Source organism: Bos grunniens, chromosome 10 (genome assembly GCF_055505025.1).
Source record: "Bos grunniens cultivar Pamir isolate PY7600 chromosome 10, Bosgru_T2T1.0, whole genome shotgun sequence".
In the NCBI taxonomy this organism is placed as follows: Eukaryota; Metazoa; Chordata; class Mammalia; order Artiodactyla; family Bovidae; genus Bos; species Bos grunniens.
The window spans coordinates 18,867,587-18,887,262 of NC_141174.1; the positions used below are offsets into that span (position 1 = coordinate 18,867,587).

The 19,676-nt window shown below is 44.2% G+C and overlaps 1 protein-coding gene across 5 annotated transcripts in view; it reads left to right on the top strand.

Moving 5' to 3' along the window:
* Positions 1–426: 426 nt before the first annotated feature.
* The window catches only part of ZFYVE1 (zinc finger FYVE-type containing 1), a 44,748-nt gene continuing 25,498 nt past the window's right edge, over positions 427–19,676 (top strand). For 3 of the 5 annotated variants that reach the window (XR_015134046.1, XM_086319897.1, XM_086319899.1), the window contains exons 1-2: positions 427–585; positions 1,920–2,860. Coding sequence is in view for 3 of the 5 variants with exons in the window: in XM_086319897.1 (XP_086176023.1) it covers positions 2,378–2,860 (483 nt within the window). In the remaining 2 variants the exon portion in view is untranslated. Of the gene's footprint in view, positions 842–1,919; positions 2,861–9,219; positions 11,369–19,676 lie in introns of those variants that run through there. The other 2 variants (XM_086319898.1, XM_086319902.1) reach the window with 2 other exon arrangements.

Genomic DNA, 19,676 nt, shown 5'->3' on the forward strand with positions numbered 1-19,676 from the left:
GCAATAAAAGTTACTTGAAATCGAATTATTTGCCTGGCCTATACCACATATTACATCAGTTCTCTAATTTAGAGCCACTCCTTCTCTGGCCACTACCCAGAACAACGTGCTGAAACCTGCGGAAACCACAGTCAGCGCAAAAACTCCAAGTCCCATAATGCTCGAGAGCCTGTCTCTAGCGCCTCTTCGCAGGAGCCGCGTCTTCCGTATCGGGAGTTGTAGTCATTCAGAGGCTTCATTTCCGGGAAGTTGGGGAAGGGTGCCACTCCGAGGAACTACACTTCCCAGGAGGCTGTGCGCACGCCTCTCCGCCCTCGCCGCTGTCAGGCTCCACTTCTCCCGCTCCTCCCTCAGTGGGCTGCAGCGCTCACGCCTTCCTGTTAGTCCGAGCAGGGAGAAGTTCACTCCGATCAGCTGATCCTAACTGACAACAGGAGAGGAGGAAGCCCGGGAGGCAGCGAAGGAGGAGGGGGGGCGGAGATGGAGATGGGGATGGATCCACCGGTGCCCTGAAGAACAGCCCCAGCCTCCACCGGCGCCCCGTGGTTTCCGGACGCCGCCTCGCCGCGACAGAACTGCTTAGTGGTGGGGTTCCCGGGCCGCCGCGGTCGGGGAGGGAAGGGCACGGCCCTGCGCCGGGCGAGCGATAGCCCTGGAGCTCCCTCTGCCCCCGGGAGGAAGGGGGGGGGCGGGTGCGGCTGGGGTGGGGGTGGGGTGGTATAAACAATGGATCCGGCTCTGGCCTCTGCCGGCGTGGGGGAGATTTGGGGGGACCTTCTTTGTTCTTAGATCCTGCTCCAGCCCCTCGGGTTGAGGTGGTGTTGCCTGGGAGGAAGGAAGGGTGAGAAATCCCCGGCTGGGGAGAGGCGCCGAGGTGGGAGGCCGAGTGGGCAGACTGTTTGCTTGGGTCTTGGTGGGCGGAGAGGTAGCCTTTTGAAGGTTGGTTTTACATTTTTAATCAATTGTGACAATTTTGATTTTTGTTAACGTTGCGGGAGCTGCTTGGGCACGTCTGTGATTAGGGTGTAAATAAGGTCTCCTAGTCATTCCTTTCGCCTTCCCTGTTTATCTAAAAATTAGAAGGATAGATTGATTTCTGTATGGGAGGAGTTGAATACCTGAAAGGAGGGCTTTACATTTCGTTGGAGCATTAGAATGGGTATCCAGGCGAAGGGGAGTTAGAAATATGATTGTAGAAGGGGCAAAAGCCCCTTTCTTGCTCCACTTATTTTTCTTTCTTTTTTTTTTTAAGTTATTTTAAAGTTGGGTTTTGAGTGACAAAGAGAAAAATTATTTAACTCACTGCATGCCTGGCTTTGCAGTGGGCCATAGTGAAGGAATTCTGTCTCCTGTCGCTCCTTTTTTGCAATTTGAGAAAAGGATGAAAGGAAGTACAATAGTTGTTTTTAAGCACCGTAGAATGGTGACTCTTTCCAGGTTGAGAGTCCTTAATAGGCATCTGTCTAGAGTTGAAACAGCCCAGTTACAAGGGTCTTTGGACCTGCCCAGGACTTTGATGGAGCTAGAGTTTATTATTATTGCTTCTGTAGCTTTTTACAGGCATCTTTCTTCGCCTCTCCCAATTGTGGAGTGCAGGGACGGGTGCAGAACGTCCCTTCAAGGACTGTTTGCTTAGTGCTTTCGATCTGAATCTAATAACTCAAGGAACAGAGAATTTCAGTCTGGGAAATAAAGCGACAGAGTCTGTTAAGTGCTTTGATCCTATAGGTAGTTGTTTTCAAAAGGAACAGCCTTAATCATGATTTTGAGGAGAAATTTCTAGGATCAGAATGAGTCAGTATTTAAGTTTCAAGAATGAAATTTCTCTTGGGAGTTTTAGCCTCATATTTAATCACAATCTTTTTATAAAGGTGCACTTCTTTTAGATGAGTGAAATACTTTTCCTGCCTCTATTGTAGGTATCCCCAGAAATATTGACTTGAGGTTGGATAATATTGAAAAGCTCCTGACCACTCTTTCATTACCAAAACCTTGCGACTGAGGCCCCACCCATGAGCCCACCTCAGTAAATCCATCAGATCTCTCTCAGATAGCCATAAAAGACCCTTTCAAGTTGATTTTGACCACATATTTGCCTGCACTTTATGGAAGATGAAACTATCAAACCAAATCAACGTTGCTGCTGATTCAAGAGTCTTAGAGGCAGAAAATTAAACATTGGAACATTTGTGAGTGTGTGAAGAATTCTAATAGGACATCGATTGTTTTTTTTTTTAAAAACAAAACACATTTTTTAGGGTATTCAGAACCCTGTGGAAGTTGTGTGCAGTCTTCAGACTCAACACCTCTGTCTTCACTTCCCCTGGGGAAAGCCCAGTTACCGTTACATGGTAGGTGGTTTCCTTCCAGTCTGAATATGAGTGCCCAGACTTCCCCAGCAGAGAAGGGCCTGAATCCAGGGCTGCTGTGCCAGGAAAGTTACACCTGCAGTGGGACTGACGAAGCTGTCTTCGAGTGTGATGAGTGTTGCAGCCTGCAGTGTCTCCGTTGTGAGGAGGAACTCCATCGGCAGGAGCGCCTGAGAAACCATGAGCGGATCAGACTCAAAGCTGGCCATGTCCCTTACTGTGACCCCTGCAAGGGCCCCAATGGGCACTCTCCAGGTGTGAAGCAGAGGGCAGTGGTGAGGTGCCAGACCTGTAAAATCAACTTGTGCCTGGAGTGCCAGAAGAGGACTCATTCTGGGGGTAACAAAAGGAGGCACCCCGTTACTGTGTACCATGTCACTAAGGTCCAGGAGTTGCTGGAAGAGGAAGGGATGGATGAGGAGACCAAGAGGAAGAAGATGACTGAGAAGGTTGTGAGTTTCCTCCTAGTAGATGAAAATGAAGAAATTCAGGTAAGCGCTCAGTGATCTAGGATTCATGTGGTAGTGGAGGAGATGTGTTGTTGGCAGGTGACTCTCAGGGAACGTCCAGGAGGAGCTTACATTTTAATCGCTAAGAGGCAAGACTTCCGAAAGCTTAAGTTGAATGGAGTTAGATTCACTTACCAGCTGCATGACCTTGGGCTGAATTATCAGTACTTTACCCCTCTGAGTCTTAATGTTCTCATCTGTACACTGGGGACAGTGCCTACTTCATTGGGTGGTCATGAGGAAGAAATGACACAGTGTTTGTAAAGCCTGTTAGATAGTGAATACTCAGTATATGATAGCTGTCATTATTATTATTAGGATTATTATCAGAAAGAACTGATTTAGAACCATTTTCTGAATGAGAGCACTTTGGTAAGTTGTGAATACATGTGAATGAGGAGAGACTGTGCGTGCAGAGAAAGAAACACTTTTTTGGTGGGTCCCAGGGGAGTGGAAGGCTGTAAATCATAACCCTGCTAGCTCCACTGGGAGACAGGTCTTTGAAAAGTGGGCATTTCCTAAGGGTAGTACCCTCTCCAAATGGGCTCTTATTCTCATATATTAGCTTCTGATCAGTAGAGGCCAGTAAGGGCATCTGTGATAACAGGACTGGAGAAATATTTAATTCTGGGCTAGGGAGAGGGTGGTGAGTGATAATAGGAGCAAGTTGGAGAGATGAAAGTGTGTGACAGTTGGGCCGTTTGGTAAAGGGGGTAGATGAATGAATGTACTCTCCACTGAAGCTAGCTAGTATCATCATTTCTATACTTCGAATGAAGACTGCTTGAATTCACATCCTGGCTTCACTTACGGACTGTATCACCACAGATAAGTTATTTAAACTCCGTGCCTCAATTTTGCTTCCACATCGTAGTAGCAATTGAGAGGATTCAAAGAAATTAGGAATGGAAATGGAAAGGCCCTTATCACCGGGCCTGGCATTTGGAGTCAGCATCAGTTTGTTGTATTTGTCAGTATCAGGGAGTGTTTGTGGTACATTCAGTACTTTTGGTTGTGATGACTCCTCAAGCCTCCAGATTGGAGGAGTACATTTGTAAGTTACCACTTGGAAACTGTCTAATTACCCTTGAATATTTTTCATCTGTCTTTTTCCTCTTTAGATAAGATTATGGAGATGAATTGCATCATGATTTCTATGTACATGTATTGTCAGCTACTTTGCTAACACAGGCTTTTCTTTCTTGGCTGAAAGGAACTAATAGAGTTATGGAAGTGACCCAGATCCCCTTCTGCCTCCCTTGTTAGCAATAATGTCTCCTTTATGGATTATGCTCTAATTGGGTGACAGTGTGGACTAAATATTTATAAATGGAACACTTGGGTTTGGATGTTTCTTGTTGGTTTTACCACCAGTTCTCTTTAATGTGGAATACTTTGCAGTGTTGTCAGTGTCATAAAATGAGAGGAAGATTTGGGATGACCAGTAATCCTCATGGATACTGTGTCAACACCAAAAAGAGTGTTTCTTAAGGGGAGGAGGCTGTATTTTTTTTTTGTAGCGTTGATACATATTTCTTAGTAGAGAATTAAGAAAATAGAAGAATGTATACCAAAGAAGACAAATCCAACGGTTTGTGCATCTGTTTTTCTTATAATGTGTCATATATATATATATATATTATAATTGGATTGTTCTGTAAAGATTTCTCCTTCATAAACATTGACTACTTCCCAGCAAATAACAGTTTATTAATTGCAAGCAGCTTTGGTTGGGACTAATGGATTAGATGAGAATTTTAGGTGGAGATTTGTTCTCATAGAGTCATAGTGGTAACGTACGTGGAGAAACTATCTGGTTCCCTTTTCTAATGTGAAGGTCTGAAACAATTAGAGAGGTGATTGTCTGATATAAATCTAGATGATGAACTCAGCTCGATTGTAAACTCCTGGAGAGCAGGACCCTGTGTTGTGCCCTGGGTCATACAATGGTGGACATATCAGCCCTTAAATACTTGATTGGTGATGTCACATGTCAGCCTCAGTTTTTTAGAAATGAATATCACACACATACTTAGTAAAAAGGCTAAAACCATATGAAAGGACATACAATGACAAGAGTTCCCCTCCTACTCCATGCTCTTGGTCTCTTGTTGGAACATTCACCATTAACAGTTAACTATGCGCCCTTCTAGAATTTTTGTCACGTATGCTTATGAATATATGTATGCATCTTTTAAATTTTTCAACAAAAAGGGAATCTAATATACTTGCTGCTCTGTCCTTGGCTGTTTTTCACTAAAGGATACTTGTAGAACTTTCCTTATCTGCACTTTGGGGTTTACCTCATTATTTAAAGGCTGCCTAGTACTCGGTTGAATGGTTTTTCTATAATTTTAGCCTATTATGGGATGTTTGAGTTATTACAACCAGGGATGTATTGAATATCCTATAAATCTATTTAGATATGGAATCTTTGTCAAATGATATGTGCATTTTAGATTTAGATCGATACTACCAAATTTCTGAACCTTATTTTCTTTGTTCCTGCAGTGCTTCTCTGAATCTCCCCTGGGTTCTGGTCTTGGCTCATCATAGTTAAAATTTAAAGAGCTCTCACTGTGGTACTTGGCACCATGCATAGCATTTGCGCTCATTGAATCCTGATGACAGATAGCTCTGTATTAGTTTCTTACTGTTGCTGTAACAAATTATCACAGATTTAGTGACTTAAGTTTTTCTATTATAGGTCAGAGATCAGAAGTCCTAAAATGGATTGATGGGGCTGTGTTCCTTCTGGAGGCTATGGAAGAATTTGTTTTCTTATCTTTCTAGCTTCAAGAAGCCTCTTGTGTACTTTGGCTTGTGGCCCCACCACCCAGCTTCAAAGCTAGTAGTGTTAACATCTTCTAATCCCCCTTTCCATCTTTTTTCTTCTGCTGTCACTTGCTTCTCTGCCTGTGGCCCTTCTGCCTCCCTCTTGCAAGGATCCTTGTGGTTACATTGGATTCACTTGGATAATCCAGCATATTCTCCCCACCTCAAGGTCCTTAATTCAGTCATATCTGCAAAGCCTTTTTGCCCCATGAAGTGACAGATTCGCAGGTTCTAGGCACTAGGATGGCATCTTTGGAGGTGGGGTGGGGGCAATTTCACCCTACCACAGCCTGTGAACTAAGTGTAAGTCTTAGTAAGTTCGGCAGCTATAACAGAATAGCATAGATGGGGAGGTTTATTAACAACAGAAGTTTATTTCTCATGGTTCTAGAGGCTAGGAAGTTCAAAATCATGGCACTGATAGATTCAGTGTCTGATGAGTGTTTGGTTCATGACAGCTGTCTTCTCATCATGTCCTCACGTTGCAGAAAGAACCTCTCTGGAGTGTCTTTTATAAGCACACTAATCCTGTTCATAAGATTTCTACCCTCATGACTGAATCACCTCTCAAAGGCCTTACTTCCTAATGCCATCACATTGGGAGTTGGATTTCAACGTATGCATTTTAGGGGAATACAACATATCATCTAGAAGCAGTGTATTTTCTCGATGAGGACACTGAAACACAGAGAGATGAAATGACTTGCCAAGGTCAAGTTACAATAAGTGGCAGAGGATTTGCGCTCCAAGATCCTTGTGCTATAATACTTCTGTTCTCTCTCACCAAGTCATTTAAATGTTCTAATCAAACTTCATTCTGGTCAGTAGCATCAGCTTACCAATTCCTCATGGCTACTGTGAGGATCAAATGAAACAGCTCTGTGTAAATGCAAGACTGTTAGCACTGAAGAACTCCTTCCTCATATCAGTGAAGATTTCATGATTTAGGCCCCGATTTTGCTTTTCTCTGTATGTTTCTAGGCATTTGTGGGCTTTGATCATTTTCAGTTTAGTTCATAGGGATGATTTTAGCAGCTTGTAGGCTGTTACTGTTATGTGAGGTTCCCTCAAATTCTCTGGCCTAGAATCTCCTAAGATTTTTTGTTTGTGATCTGAATATTATTTAGTTTCTTTTGGAAGACCTGGGAGGACAAAAAGCTTCCTTTTGGAGGTGACAATTTTATCATTGACCCGTTGCCATTTGAGTGTATACTGGAATGGCAAATTTGGGGAGAGATTGACTTGTAGTCTCAGAAGCAGGAACTCATTGGTGGCTCTTAAATGGACACATTTGGCCTACTAGCCAAAGACATTTCATTCATTCATCACCTTTATGGAGTATATCTGCTGGTGCCAGTCATTTTCTAGACTCCAGAGATAAGGTTTGGTCCATGCCATCATAAGAGCTTACCATTAAGGGAGGAAAGCAAAGTTAACACATGTAAAACACATAAAAAAGGTGGTTTCGCTGTATAATCAAGGAAGAGTGACTGAGAAGCCACTTTTGCCAGATGGTCAGGGAAGGTTTTATTGTAGAGGTGACTCTTAAGCAAAGACATGATGGTTAATACCACCTGGGGAAATAGACCTCCAGACAGAGGAAAATGAGAACAGAAAGCAGGTAGGCTGGCATGTTTGAGTAGAGAAAGAATGCCTGTGTCGCTGGAGTGAGCCGACAGAGAGTGGTGAAGATGGAGGTGCAGAGCTAGGCAGTTGCCAGATGCTGTGGGGCCTTGTAGGCCATGGAAATAAGTGTGGTTTTAAATGTTGTGGGAAGCACCAGATTGCTTTATGTTAGAAGGTCACTTGTGCTGATGGAAGTTTTTTAGAGATGCTCTTGACTTTGGTGTGAAGACTAGGAGACTTTGTAGTGTCTGGGAGAGGACAAGAGGAAAGCAGGGAACCCACTTAGGCTGTAGCAGATGCAGAGGGGAGAAGGAGCCTGGATTTGGTGCAGTTATTGTCATGGTGAGATGGAAAAACATTGATGAATTTGGGACGAAGTTTGGATGTAAAACAGGAATGCTGGTATGTTGGGTAGGTGAGTGAAGGAGAGGACTCCGTAGTGACTCCTAGGCATTTGGTTTGTGCAAATAACACCTGCTTAAAACCCCAGGTTTAAATTGATAAAACCCCAGACTTAAATTGATAAAACTTTTAAGAACTCAGTTCACATAATAAAGAAAAAGTTAAAGTAATCTCATTTGTTACTATCTAGCACAGTAGTTCTCAACCAAGGGTGATTTTGCTTGCCCCCAGGGGTAGGGGTGGGGGGGCATTTGGTAATGTTTGGAGACTCCTCTAATTGTCACTGCTGGGGGATCAGGGATTATGTGCTTCTGGCTAGTGGGTAGAAGCCAGAGTCCTGCTGAGTATCTTAAAATGCATAGGGTAACCCCCACCTAGAGAATAACCTGGTACAAAATGTCAAGGGTGCTAAGATTGAAACTGATCTAAGAGATGAAGATTTGTTCTGATAGGAGACCTGGATTCCAGTGAAGTGGAAAACATTTAACCAATACACCACTTTTTATTCCCTCTTCTGGTTCTTTCTGTTCCTCAGAAGTAATTTAGCTGAAATCAATATTATCTTTTGGCATATTTTGTAACCTCTCTAGTGAAATGGTTAGACCTTCTGTGTTGTATTCATTGATTTTTCTAGACATTACTGGAACTGTAGTTGGAAAACCAGAGACTCATGGGTCCATTATTGAGAAACTCACAATACGTAAATGATCCACACTGACAAGAGATCTATAGTTTCTTGAAGTTAGAGACAACGCCCTTAGCAAATAACTCAAAGGTTAGAAGAATAAAGTTCTAACAATTAGAGTTCTTAATGGAGGTAGGGGGTAGTATTTTCCTCTTTGTTGAGTCTTGTGAGGGATTCAGACATCTTGTCTTGCTGAAATATTTCTAGTCACAGAAATGGTGAAAAAATTCATATACTTTTATATATATATATATAAAAAACAAATTATACATTTATATGTACACAGATCCACATCTAATGTATGTATATATAAATACTTAAACCCCAAGTTTTTCTTTCTTTTTACAACCACTCCATTCTCCACTGTCTCTTTTCTACAAACTTGCTATCAGAACAGAGCAGCACACTAACAGTCTCTTGCCCCTGTTTCATCCTCATGCTAACTGATCCCCAGTGGTAGGAAGGCTGTGTGCTCTTCATGCCAAAAAGCTCTGGAAGTTAAATCCCCTCCTGCTGAACATGTGGGGTGATAAGGAAGCCCAGTGACCCAGGAGTGGTCCATGAGACCCTTAAGAAAGTGTCTCCTGGGGTAGGCCTTCCTAGACTAGAAATCCAGAGCCCTGAGCCCTGTCTGAAAGGGAAGGCCAGGGTAAGCCTTCCTGTCCTTCAGTGAAGTCAGTGGTGGACCTCATCTCACTGAGACCGTTCCTTTAAGAAGACCCATCACGTTGTTTGGCTGCTCCACTTGTTTACAGTCCCAGAATAGTGTGGCTCAGAACACTGGGAGTTGGCCTTTTTTTTTTTTTTTTTAATTGGCTAAAAGAGACATTATTCTAGTGGGATTCAGGAATGGAAAATAGCTGAGGATGTTTTTGTACTGTATGGGAATCCTTGACCCCAAACAGGCTGTGCTGGTCTGTCCCATTTCTTTTCTGCTTCTGTCTTAGACTCATCTGTGCGTGACCCCCTGGGCCTTGTCCTCTGCTGCCTGGTCTAGGGTACCTTCCAGGGGCTTGCTCTTCCCAGGACCTCTGTTTCAGAGAAGCTGGCAGAAACCCCTCAGGACTTAACCGGTTGGTAGGTCAGGAACCTGGGGATCATAATTATCTAACTTGTGGAACTTCCTTATTTTTCTCTTCGAATGGTCAGACTATTATAGTATAAGGACTCATTTTGGTACTGTGGCTGGTTAGCCCTTTGGCAAATTCTGGTCAAAACACAAATATATTTATTCTTGGTTATTAGGTGCCATGTTAAAAAATGTAACAAAAAACCCCTCCCATAGATCTGCTTAGGAGCTGTCTGTCAAAATAATAAGCAGTAATTGGTACAACAGCAGAGACTCCATCTCCCTCCACCACCTTTTACTCATAGAAAGCCAAGTAAAAGTCCCTTTTGTTTAGTAATAGTAGTTGGGGGAGGGCACTGTATGATATTATTGGGAAACTGGGGTTGAGAATGACTCAGACAAACAGGAAGATGAAAGAACCCCTATTATATGCCTCTAATTTCTGCTCAGCATCTTGTGAGCTCACTCAGCCTTGGGCTTATTCAGTTGTAACAGACTTCTGGCATTTAACCTGGGAGGCTATTTTTTTAGTCCAGGGCTGTTTAAAATTTGACCCATGCAAGCCATCAAAACCACTGTGAGTCAGCTTTTCAGGGAACCTATCTTTAACTATTTCAAGTTACCTCCAGTTTGTATGATTCTAATTTTTTTCTGATCTGTCAGTTCCTTGAAGTGATTGATTTTATTTCTGGAATTTGGTAAACATTTGGCTTTTTTGAGTCGGGGTTAGTGTCCTAGGCAGATTTCTCATTAAGTTGACGGTGTATGTTTCCCTGTGGCTGCATCTCCGGGCTGTGCTACTCTTGAGTTGGTCCTGCAGATTGTGTCACGTGGAAGCCTTCTGATGGCTGGCTGGACTCTTCTGGGGAGTCCTGTCTGCTTTGGGAACAGCTCCCAAGAGATCAGTTCCAGCTGAGGTTGGAACTGCTAAAATGTATTGAACACATTTGATCAATGGGGGGCAACCAGCGGAAACCTAGTGGGTGAGATCACAGAGAGGGGAAAGAGATAGAAAGTTTTCAGGCAAGACGGATTGGAAAGACCTATGGGAAGGGACACAGAGGAACTTTTGGAGGCAGGAAAGGGTGGGTGTTTCCTTGGAGAATGTTTTGTTCATTTTGCCCCTCTTTCCAACAGCTTTTGGCCAGTAATTAAGAGGTTCCCTTTGACCTGTTTGTGAGGTCAACTTGGTGGTAGCTGGAATCCTTGGTGGTGGCAGAGAGGTATACCCACCATACGTAAGCACTTGGCCTCTGGCTTGAATTGATGGAGGATAATTCAGTTTTCTTGTAGCTTCTGGAATTTTTTTTTTCCCCTCCTTCCTAATTTTCTTTTGCTTGTGACTGGGTTATTGCTGTCTTTCCCAGGAACTTGACTCTTAGAGTACTTGAACAGACGGAGCCTGGTTCTGGCATGTAGTCACAGATACCCTAGGTTCAAGTTAAGAAGAGAATAAAATCCCAAGCAATTCAGCAGTCATAGAGTATTCTAGAAATTCCTCTACCTCTCAGCCCATTCTCCTGCCTGGTGAATATGTCATCCAATTAATACATGGCTGAACCGTTTTCCATAATCTCTTATAACCTTTCTTTTCAAAGAGTTTAATTCAGTTTACCTGTGTCATTCAACAGCAGTCATAAACATTTATTGAGCGTCAATTTTCTGCCTTACTAGTTTGAGTAATCACTCTGAAAAATGCTTTAAAGTGAAAATTCAGAGGTTGAGCATGACTGGGGAGGGGTGGTGGGGCCTTCTTTCCTGGGAAGGCCCTGCTGTCTTCTGTCCTTGTCTCTGAGCAGAGGCTGCTTGAGGATCCTGACTGTTGGTGCGCACCCTTTCTGGTCCCGGTGCCTGGGCGTTCAGTCTGTGGCTGGTAGGTCACTGGGCGCACTCATTCCTCCCCGTGTCCTTAGTCAGCTCTGTTGTTTGGAACTGGATCACCTCATGGGCAGCCATAAAGACAGCCTGCTTTGCCTTTCTTCTTTTTCCTTCCCTCCCTCCTCCTCCTCTCCTTGTTTCTTTCCTCCCCTAATTCTCTCTCTCTCTCTCCTTTTCCCTCCCTCCCTCTAGACTCTTCCTTCCCTCTCTCCCTCCCTCATCTCTTCCCTTCTTCTCCCCCCTACTTCATGAATTATGAAGTTAAATCTACCATTGCCAGGGGAAAAACGTTTCTTTCCAGTGCTACATGTAAAATTTTAGGCTTAGTGGAAGTCGCTCAGTCATGTCTGACCCTTTGCAACCCCAGGATTGTACAATCCATGGAATTCTCCAGGCCAGAATACTGGAGTGGGTAGCCATTCCCTTCTCCAGGGGATCTTCCCAATCCAGAGATTGAACCCAGATCTCCGGCATCGCAGGCGAATTCCTTACCAGCTGAGCCACCTGGGAAGCCCAAGAATACTGGAGGGGGTAGCCTATCCTTTCTCCAGCAGATCGTCCCAACCCAGGAATCCAGATGGGGTTTCCTGCATTGCAGGCGGATTCTTTACCAGCTGAGCTACAAGGGAATCCCTTTAGGCTTATGTACCATATTCTTTTTTTTTTTGGCCACACCATCATGCAGCTTGGGGGATGTTCCCCAATGAGGGATCTGATTGAACCCAGGCCCTCAGCAGTGAAAGAGTAGAGTCCTAACCATTGGACCGCCAGGGAACTGCTTATGTACTGTTTTGGACTGTTCATATATTTCTTCTCCTTTCACTACCATGAAGATTGCATTTACTGCATTTTTTTTTTAAAGGATTGATCTAAAGAGATTTGGCTTTATAGTGCTGCCTTCCTTGACCACCAGATTTAAAACAGCAACTCCTGCCTGTTCCTATAGTCCTACTGCTCTTTCCTGGTTTTTCTTCACTCTGCTTATCATTGTTTGACATAACATGTACTTAAAACCAACCCTTGTGGTATAACTTACACATAATATAATATGTACATCAAAAACCAGTTTTTTGGCTTCATCCCATGGCCTGTAGGATCTTGGTTCCCAGACCAGGATCCAACCTGAGGCCCCTGCATTGGAATCTCGGAGTCTTAACCACTAGATCTCCAGGGACGTCTCTGTAATACACACCTTTTAAGTGTACAGATTTGTGAGTTTCAACAAATGTGTGTACACCTGTGTAACCACCTCCGCAACACTCGAGATGTAAGTACCACACGCTAACCAATTGCACCCCTGGGGCCCCCATAACGCTCAAGGTATAGAGCGCTTCCGCCCCCTCGGAAGGTTTCCTAGGAAGTCAGTCCCCAGCAATCACTCATCTGCCTTCTACAGCTGCAGATTTGACTTTCCTGGAGTTTCGTGTGAATAGAATAATTCGGTGCTGCTTTGTATCTGGCTTCTTGCACTCACCATATGTTTTTGAAGGTCATCCGTGTTGTTGCGTGTCTCGGTTCATTTCTTTGTGTTGCAGAGAAGTTCTATTGTATAGATGTACTGCAATTTCTTCATTTGTCCATGGACATTTTGTTTGCCATGTATATTGTTTGCTTATGGTCTTCTCCCCATTAGCATGTAAGCTTCCTGAGGGCAGTGATTTTTTTTTATAGGGGTGTAATTCATGTAACATAAAATTAACGATTTTAAGCGAACGATTCATTAGTATTTGGTACATTCAGTGTGGTGCCACCACCTCTGTCTAGTTCTAAAACATTTTCGTCATCCCAGAAGAAAACCCTGTACCAGAGGGCAGTGATTTTTTTGTCTTTTTTATGCAATATTTGTTATTTTCCAGTTATAAAACTAACATAGACTGGTCATGTTAAAATACTGAAGATACAGAACTACAAGAAAGTATCCACTTCTATCTTAATTTTAGAATGAAAACCACTAGTACCTTTAGTTCTTCTGAATGTTGCATTTACTCTTTGAGTGTGGCCTAGAGGCAGACCAGGGCACTGCAACATCAGTCGGCACTTAACAGCATTTACGGCAGGCCTCCGCTGTGCTGAGTGCTTGCTGTGCATTCTGTCAACTTAATCCTGGCAGCAATCCTGTGAAGTAAATTACATTGTTACCCTCATTTTACGGATGAGATAATGGAGCCCAGAGAAATTAAATAATTTCTTTAAGGTTTTTCTGAAGTCAGTGAGTGGTAGAGGCAGATTGGACCCCCTCTGCTTTTTTTTTTTTAATATATATTTTTATTTATTTGGCTGTGTTGGGTCTTAGTTGCAACATGAGAACTCATGTTGAGACAGGTAGGATCTTAGTTCCCCAACCAGGGATCAAATCCAGGTCCTGTGCATTGGGAGTGCAGAGTAAACCCACTGGACCACCAGGGGAAGTCCCCCTCCACTTTAAAAAAAGATATTTTCTTGGCCACACTGCACAGCATGTGGAATCTTAGTTCTTCAACCAGGGATCGAACCCATGCCCCTTGCAGTCTTAACCACCGGACTGCAAGGGAAGTCCCCAGATTGGACCCTAAGGTGTAGCCTTCCCTAGAGAGAATATAGCATCTAGACATTCTGTTCTGTGTTTATTCACTTACTTAACAAATAAGTACAGATTTCCTATTGTGTGTCAGGCCCTGTCTTAGGGCTAGTGGTAAACAGCATAGCTTAGACCCTTGCCAACCTGGAGTATGCTCTAGTGGGAAGCTGGAACCAGGAATAATGGGAAAATGTTAACAGAGGTGGTGGGTGGGGACTGGAGGCTGTGATTAAGAGAAGGGTAGAGAAAATTGCCCATGGCGTGATCCAGATGGAGGTGGATCTGAATCGAGCTCTCACTTTTTAAAAAATTAAAACATTTCCTTTGTGGTTTATCACAGGATACTGAGTATAGTTCCCTGTGCTCAGCTCTGCTGTCTTCTGTCTAGCCTGGAGTTGTTACTACTAATCCCAGAGCCTTTACCAGAGCTTCCGTCTGTTTCTATAGCTGGCCAGATATGAGTATGCCATGCCACGCCACTGAAAGGGGGGCATCTTCCATCTGGAAGCTCCTTGGAAGAGTTCCTTGAGGATGATGTGGGTCTTGAGGATGATGTGGTATTTCCAATCCCCAGAATCTAGCATTGCTTTGGAAAGCTTTTCACTCAGATATAAATGGACAGCTGAACTGGGTGAGTTGGGTGAAGTCAAAGAAACTGACCATGGAGCTAAAAATGACCCGTCTAAAAGAATTTGCTTTGTGGATCATCCCTACATAGAAACATTTCTCTTTCCTGCTAGAGGAGCTGCAGGCAGCACTGTGAGGTCATATGTCAAAGGCACCACTGGTAGTTAGAAGACATGGGAGGAGAATTCCTGACCTCTCAAGTAATGGAACTCTTTTGAGGACACTGGAGTGGAAGAAAATGATCTTTGCCCTTACCAAATGCGCTCAGTGTGTTTGTGAAGCCAATCTTGTGACTTTAGTGGTCTTAAGAAAACATTTGATTGAGAAACAATTGTTTTTTACATGAAACTTGATTGGCACATGTGTGGGTAAACACAAACATGTACAGTCCTTGGAGGATAGGATGAAACGTAATTTTCTGAACTAGCTGGGTTGGGGGGAGCAGGTTTACTAGAACTTTCTGGCAGTAGGGATTTGCGGTTGGAAGGGAACCTCCTTTGATTTTGGACTTTAACAGTGGACTGGGTCCTGATCTGTTTGACATTGTTTAAGTAAAATTTTATCTGAAAATTAGGCCATGGACTTAAATCTTTGTATGGAGTTTTTTTCAACATGATGAAAATGGCTCTGGATTTTTCAGAGAAGAGAGTCCTCACTTTTCACTTCTCCTTTCCTTCCTACAGAAGATGGAAAATGTTACCTAAATTATACTTATGTTGGTCTTACACTGTTAGATTAGTGCCAGATTCTAGATGAAGCTTGATACATATTTGTTGATTGGTCAACAGAGAAAAAACACAGCCTAAAAGTTGAGAATTAGGTTTTACTTGGTGAGTTTACTGAGGAGTATAGCCTAGGGTAGCCTCTCAGATAGCCCACTCCAGTACTCTTGCCTGGCAAATCCCAGGGACAGAGGAACCTGGTGGACTGCTGTCTCTGGAGTTGCACAGAGTCGGACACGACTGAAGTGACTTAGCAGCAGCAGCAGCCTCTCAGATGGCTCGGAGGAACTGTTTCAAGGAGTTGAAGGAGGAACCAGGATACAAGGGAGTTTTTGCTGGGGGGAAAAAAAGAAAAATTTTCTAGTCCAACATCAAAAGATCACTGCTAATCACAAAGAATAGAAATCTCAAGTTAATGATTTCAGTGCTTTTCTGTGGGAAGATGCAAGAGTCTGGGCTCATTGAAATTATTCCTTTGATGTACACCTTTACTATCTAGAGTCAGTATTCTGTTTTTCTCCATCCTGAATCCCCTCAGGGTGAACCATGGCAGGAGGGCTGGGGTGGCTGCAGTGACTGATGGCTGGATGGAGGCAACATTAGTTGTTTACCAGAATGGCAGGCAGCGTTCTTTGTTTACTGAAATGGCAAACAGCATATTTTTTGTGTACAGGTTAAATGAAGTAATCAAGTTCTCATTTCCTTCTGAGATAGTGGTTCCAGTTCTGCCAAGATTGAGAATCTGGTTTGGTTTCTTTGGGTTCTGTCTCTTCATTGGAGCTCAGGCAAAAATGGAATGAAAGCAGAATAAACCAGAGTAATTGTTCAGTTCCTAAGTTGTGTCTGGCTCTGTGACCTCATGGACTGCAGTATTCCTAGCTTCCCTGTCCTTCCCTGTCTTCCAGAGTTTGCTCAAATTCCCATCTTGAGTTGTTGATGCTGTCTAACTATCTCACTGGCTGCCGGCCTCTTCTTTTGCTTTCAGTCTTCCCCAGCATCAGGGTCTTTTCCAGTGAGTTGACTTCGCATCAGGTGGCCAAAGTTTTGGAGCTTCAACATCAGTCCTTCCAGTGAATACTCAGGGTTGATTTCCTTTAGGATCGACTGGTTTGATATCCTTGCAGTCCAGGGGACTCTCAAGAGTCTTCTCCAGCACAGACCCTCACGTAAATGTAATTAGTGGGAACTTAACTTTGGGGATAATTTATCTATTTTGAGTAATGTTAGAATCTCAGTGGAGAGGTATAAAATCATCTTTGTTGTCCAAGGGTGGGATTTACCATGAGCGCTGTGCGGGGCGGAGCAGTCATGCCTCCCTTAGCCCTTTCATTACTTTGGGAAAGGACCTGATTTTTGTCCTCAGCTATAAAAACTTAGAGGACTGCGTGTTTGTAATTGGTGCAGATCAGATCCTCTGCACCCAGAGCGACCAGAACTGAGAGGACCTCAGTCCTGAGTTTCTTTCCTTTGGAGTATGTTCCGGTGTCTTTAACTTTACTGCCTCTGCTCTGTTGAACTTTCCTCCTTCCAAGGCTTTTTATTTCGATTTCTGTCCCATCTCTTGCTTTTTCCTCCCTCGGCTGCCTCAGAGCAAAGCCCACACGGTCATTCGTCCCGGAATAATTCTCTGAGGGCCGAGAAGGAATCTCTCAGAGACTGTCATCCTTCCCCTTGCCTGCTTGGGTTGCCTTTTTCACTGTTGTAAACTGCTCTGAACTCTGAGCTGAAACAATGTAGTTCATTGAGTACTATAACATTTCATTCTAGAAACTCTCCTTGGAACTTGGCACAAAATGAAAAGCTTTGATGGGTGAGACAGTGATAGAGAGAGGGGTGTGTTGTTCGGTTTCTTCAAGATGGGTATGGTGATAGTCAAAGTTGCTCAGTCGTGTCCGACTCTTTGCGACCCCATGGACTATACAGTCCATGGCATTCTCCAAGCCAGAATACTGGAGTGGGCAGCCTTTCCCTTCTCCAGGGGATCTTCGCAACCCAGGGATTGAACCCAGGTCTGCTGCATTGCAGGCAGATTCTTTACCAGCTGAGCCACAAGGGAAGCCCAAGCTATAAAGTCAGTATCAATAATACTATGTTGTTTTGCTTAAGAGGAGTGAAAAGGAGTTACCAGGAGCAAGCAGTGAGAGCTTTTCATTTTCAGATAGAATTAGTTTAGATTTCACCCCATCACTGCCTCAGTCCCTGGATGGACAACCTCTGAGCCACAAGCAGGCGCAAGCTCGGGCGCTGCTGCTGTGCCCCTGGGTATTTTCCCAGCAGGCTCGTCTTTACTAAATAATGGCTGGTATTCATCAGGCGCTTGCTGTGTGCCGGGCGTTGTACTGTGCCCTTTGCGTGCCTTATCGCCTTTAGTCCTCTCAGTAGCCCTATGGGTTGTAGAATCTCATACCATCTCATTTCCCTGAGGTTTCAGGAGTTGAGCAGCCTTTCACACTGGGTGTTGAATTTGGGTGTTTCTGACTTGCCTGAGGTCCATGTGAGCAGGAGGAGGACGGAAGGCAGAGGCTGGGGAGGAGCACCTTTGGGGTGTTGCTCCTGTTTTTGCTGTTGGGTCAGGGCCGAGGACCATTCCCAGCATGTCAAGTTGGGTGGGGTGACCAGTTGGCAGGGCTCAGAGTCAGATAGCTTATTTCAGCCCAGGAATGGAGCAGAGTGGGAACAGGCAGATGGTGAATAGGCAGAACCAGTAGAGCCGCAGCCTTGTTCCCCCTGGCCGCATTCTTCCTTCATCAAGGGGAACCTTCTTACCTTTTCTTGACCTTCTCTTCTGCCAACTGTGGGCTTCCCAGGTGGCTCAGACGGTAAAGAATCTGCCTGCAGTGGGGGAGACCTGAGTTCGATCCCTAGGTCAGGAGGATCCCCTGGAGAAGGGAATGGCAACCCACTTCAATATTCTTGCCTGGAGAATCCCATGGACAGAGAAGCCTGGCGAGCTACAGTCCATGGGGTTGCAGAGAGTTGGACTCAGAGACTAACACTTTCAGTTCACTCTCTTCTGACTGAAAAACCGGTCTTGTTACTTACTCCCTAGGCTGTTGTTTCCTTTCTGGCTCAGGGGAAACTGCCCACAGGTTAAGGATGAATTGAGTAGTATAACAGGGAGCAAAATAATGCGAAAGGCAGAAGAAGGAAAAACGAAGCATGATTTCAGTTTGCCAGGCATTTTCTCGTTTATCTGTTGATTTGATTAGCAACCAGTACCCAGTCAGGGGAGGCAAAGATGGTTATATCCTCATTTTACATGTGGAAAAATGCAGTCAGTGCATATTGAATGATTATTCAGGGCTTCTTGGTAGAAGAACCAGCCTGAGGTTTGAGCTCCACCTCCTAGAATTCTTTGCGCTAGACTCATCTGCACATGCGCACATGAACTTGTATGTTTAACATACCCCGGACACCTGGTGCCAAAATCATATCCCCAAATGCTGACTCCAGTGAGTTACTTATATATGTTATGCACATCATTTAGTGGGTAAATCTTGAGACATTTAACTCTTAACAGATCCTACAGGCCCCTTTTCAGGTGCCCACTCTTGAGTGTCCTGGATACCCGTTGTGGTTTTTTTTTTTGGATAGTGGATTCATGATTGAGTTCATTTCCAGGGGAGAAAACCCCTAGGCCTTGTCTTCTTCCTCCAGACTGTTTGATGACTCTTGCAGCCGGCCACTCTGACCTTATCTGACTCCTTGCTGGTAGAGGTTTATGGAGCTTTTGTTTTGTTTCTCTTGCGGCCAGCTTTGCAGCTTGGAACGATACTGGAGGAGTGACATGGGTCCAAAGCGGGCTGTTCTGTGTAACTTCTTGTTCCTCTCAGTTGCCTGGGAGATCAGTGAGCCCAGTTATCAAATGCCGCCGCTGTGTTCAGCCCTGTGGACGATCCAGGGTGGAGAAGAGTGATCAAAGTACCTAGCAAGGTGCACTGCATTCATTCATTCGGTAGCTCGATATTGAACTCCTCTCCTGTGCCAGGCCGTATCCCGAGTACTGGGGGTGTAAGGGCAGACTCGCTTCTGCCCTCATGCATCTAGTGAAGGGCACTGTCAGTGCAGTGGGCATTCAGTAAATAAAATATTGTCATTAAGGCTATTCCTGTAATAATTGTAGTGATGTCATTAATAGAATAGTGAGTGCTTTACCATCTTGATGAGATTATGGGAAATGAAGAGATCGTATTATCACACCCAGTGGTCTGCCTCCCTGTAACTTCTCCTTATCAAACCAGCAGACTCTTGAGAGTCAGGAATGTGTTTTCTGTTGTTGTTGTTTGTGTGTCTCCTGGCTGGAGGATGAGAGTTGTAAAGGTTCATCACTCCTTTAGCTGGAGTAGAACACCGTGTGTTTGAATTAGGAGCTTTGACCCTGGGGATTTGTGTTCTGA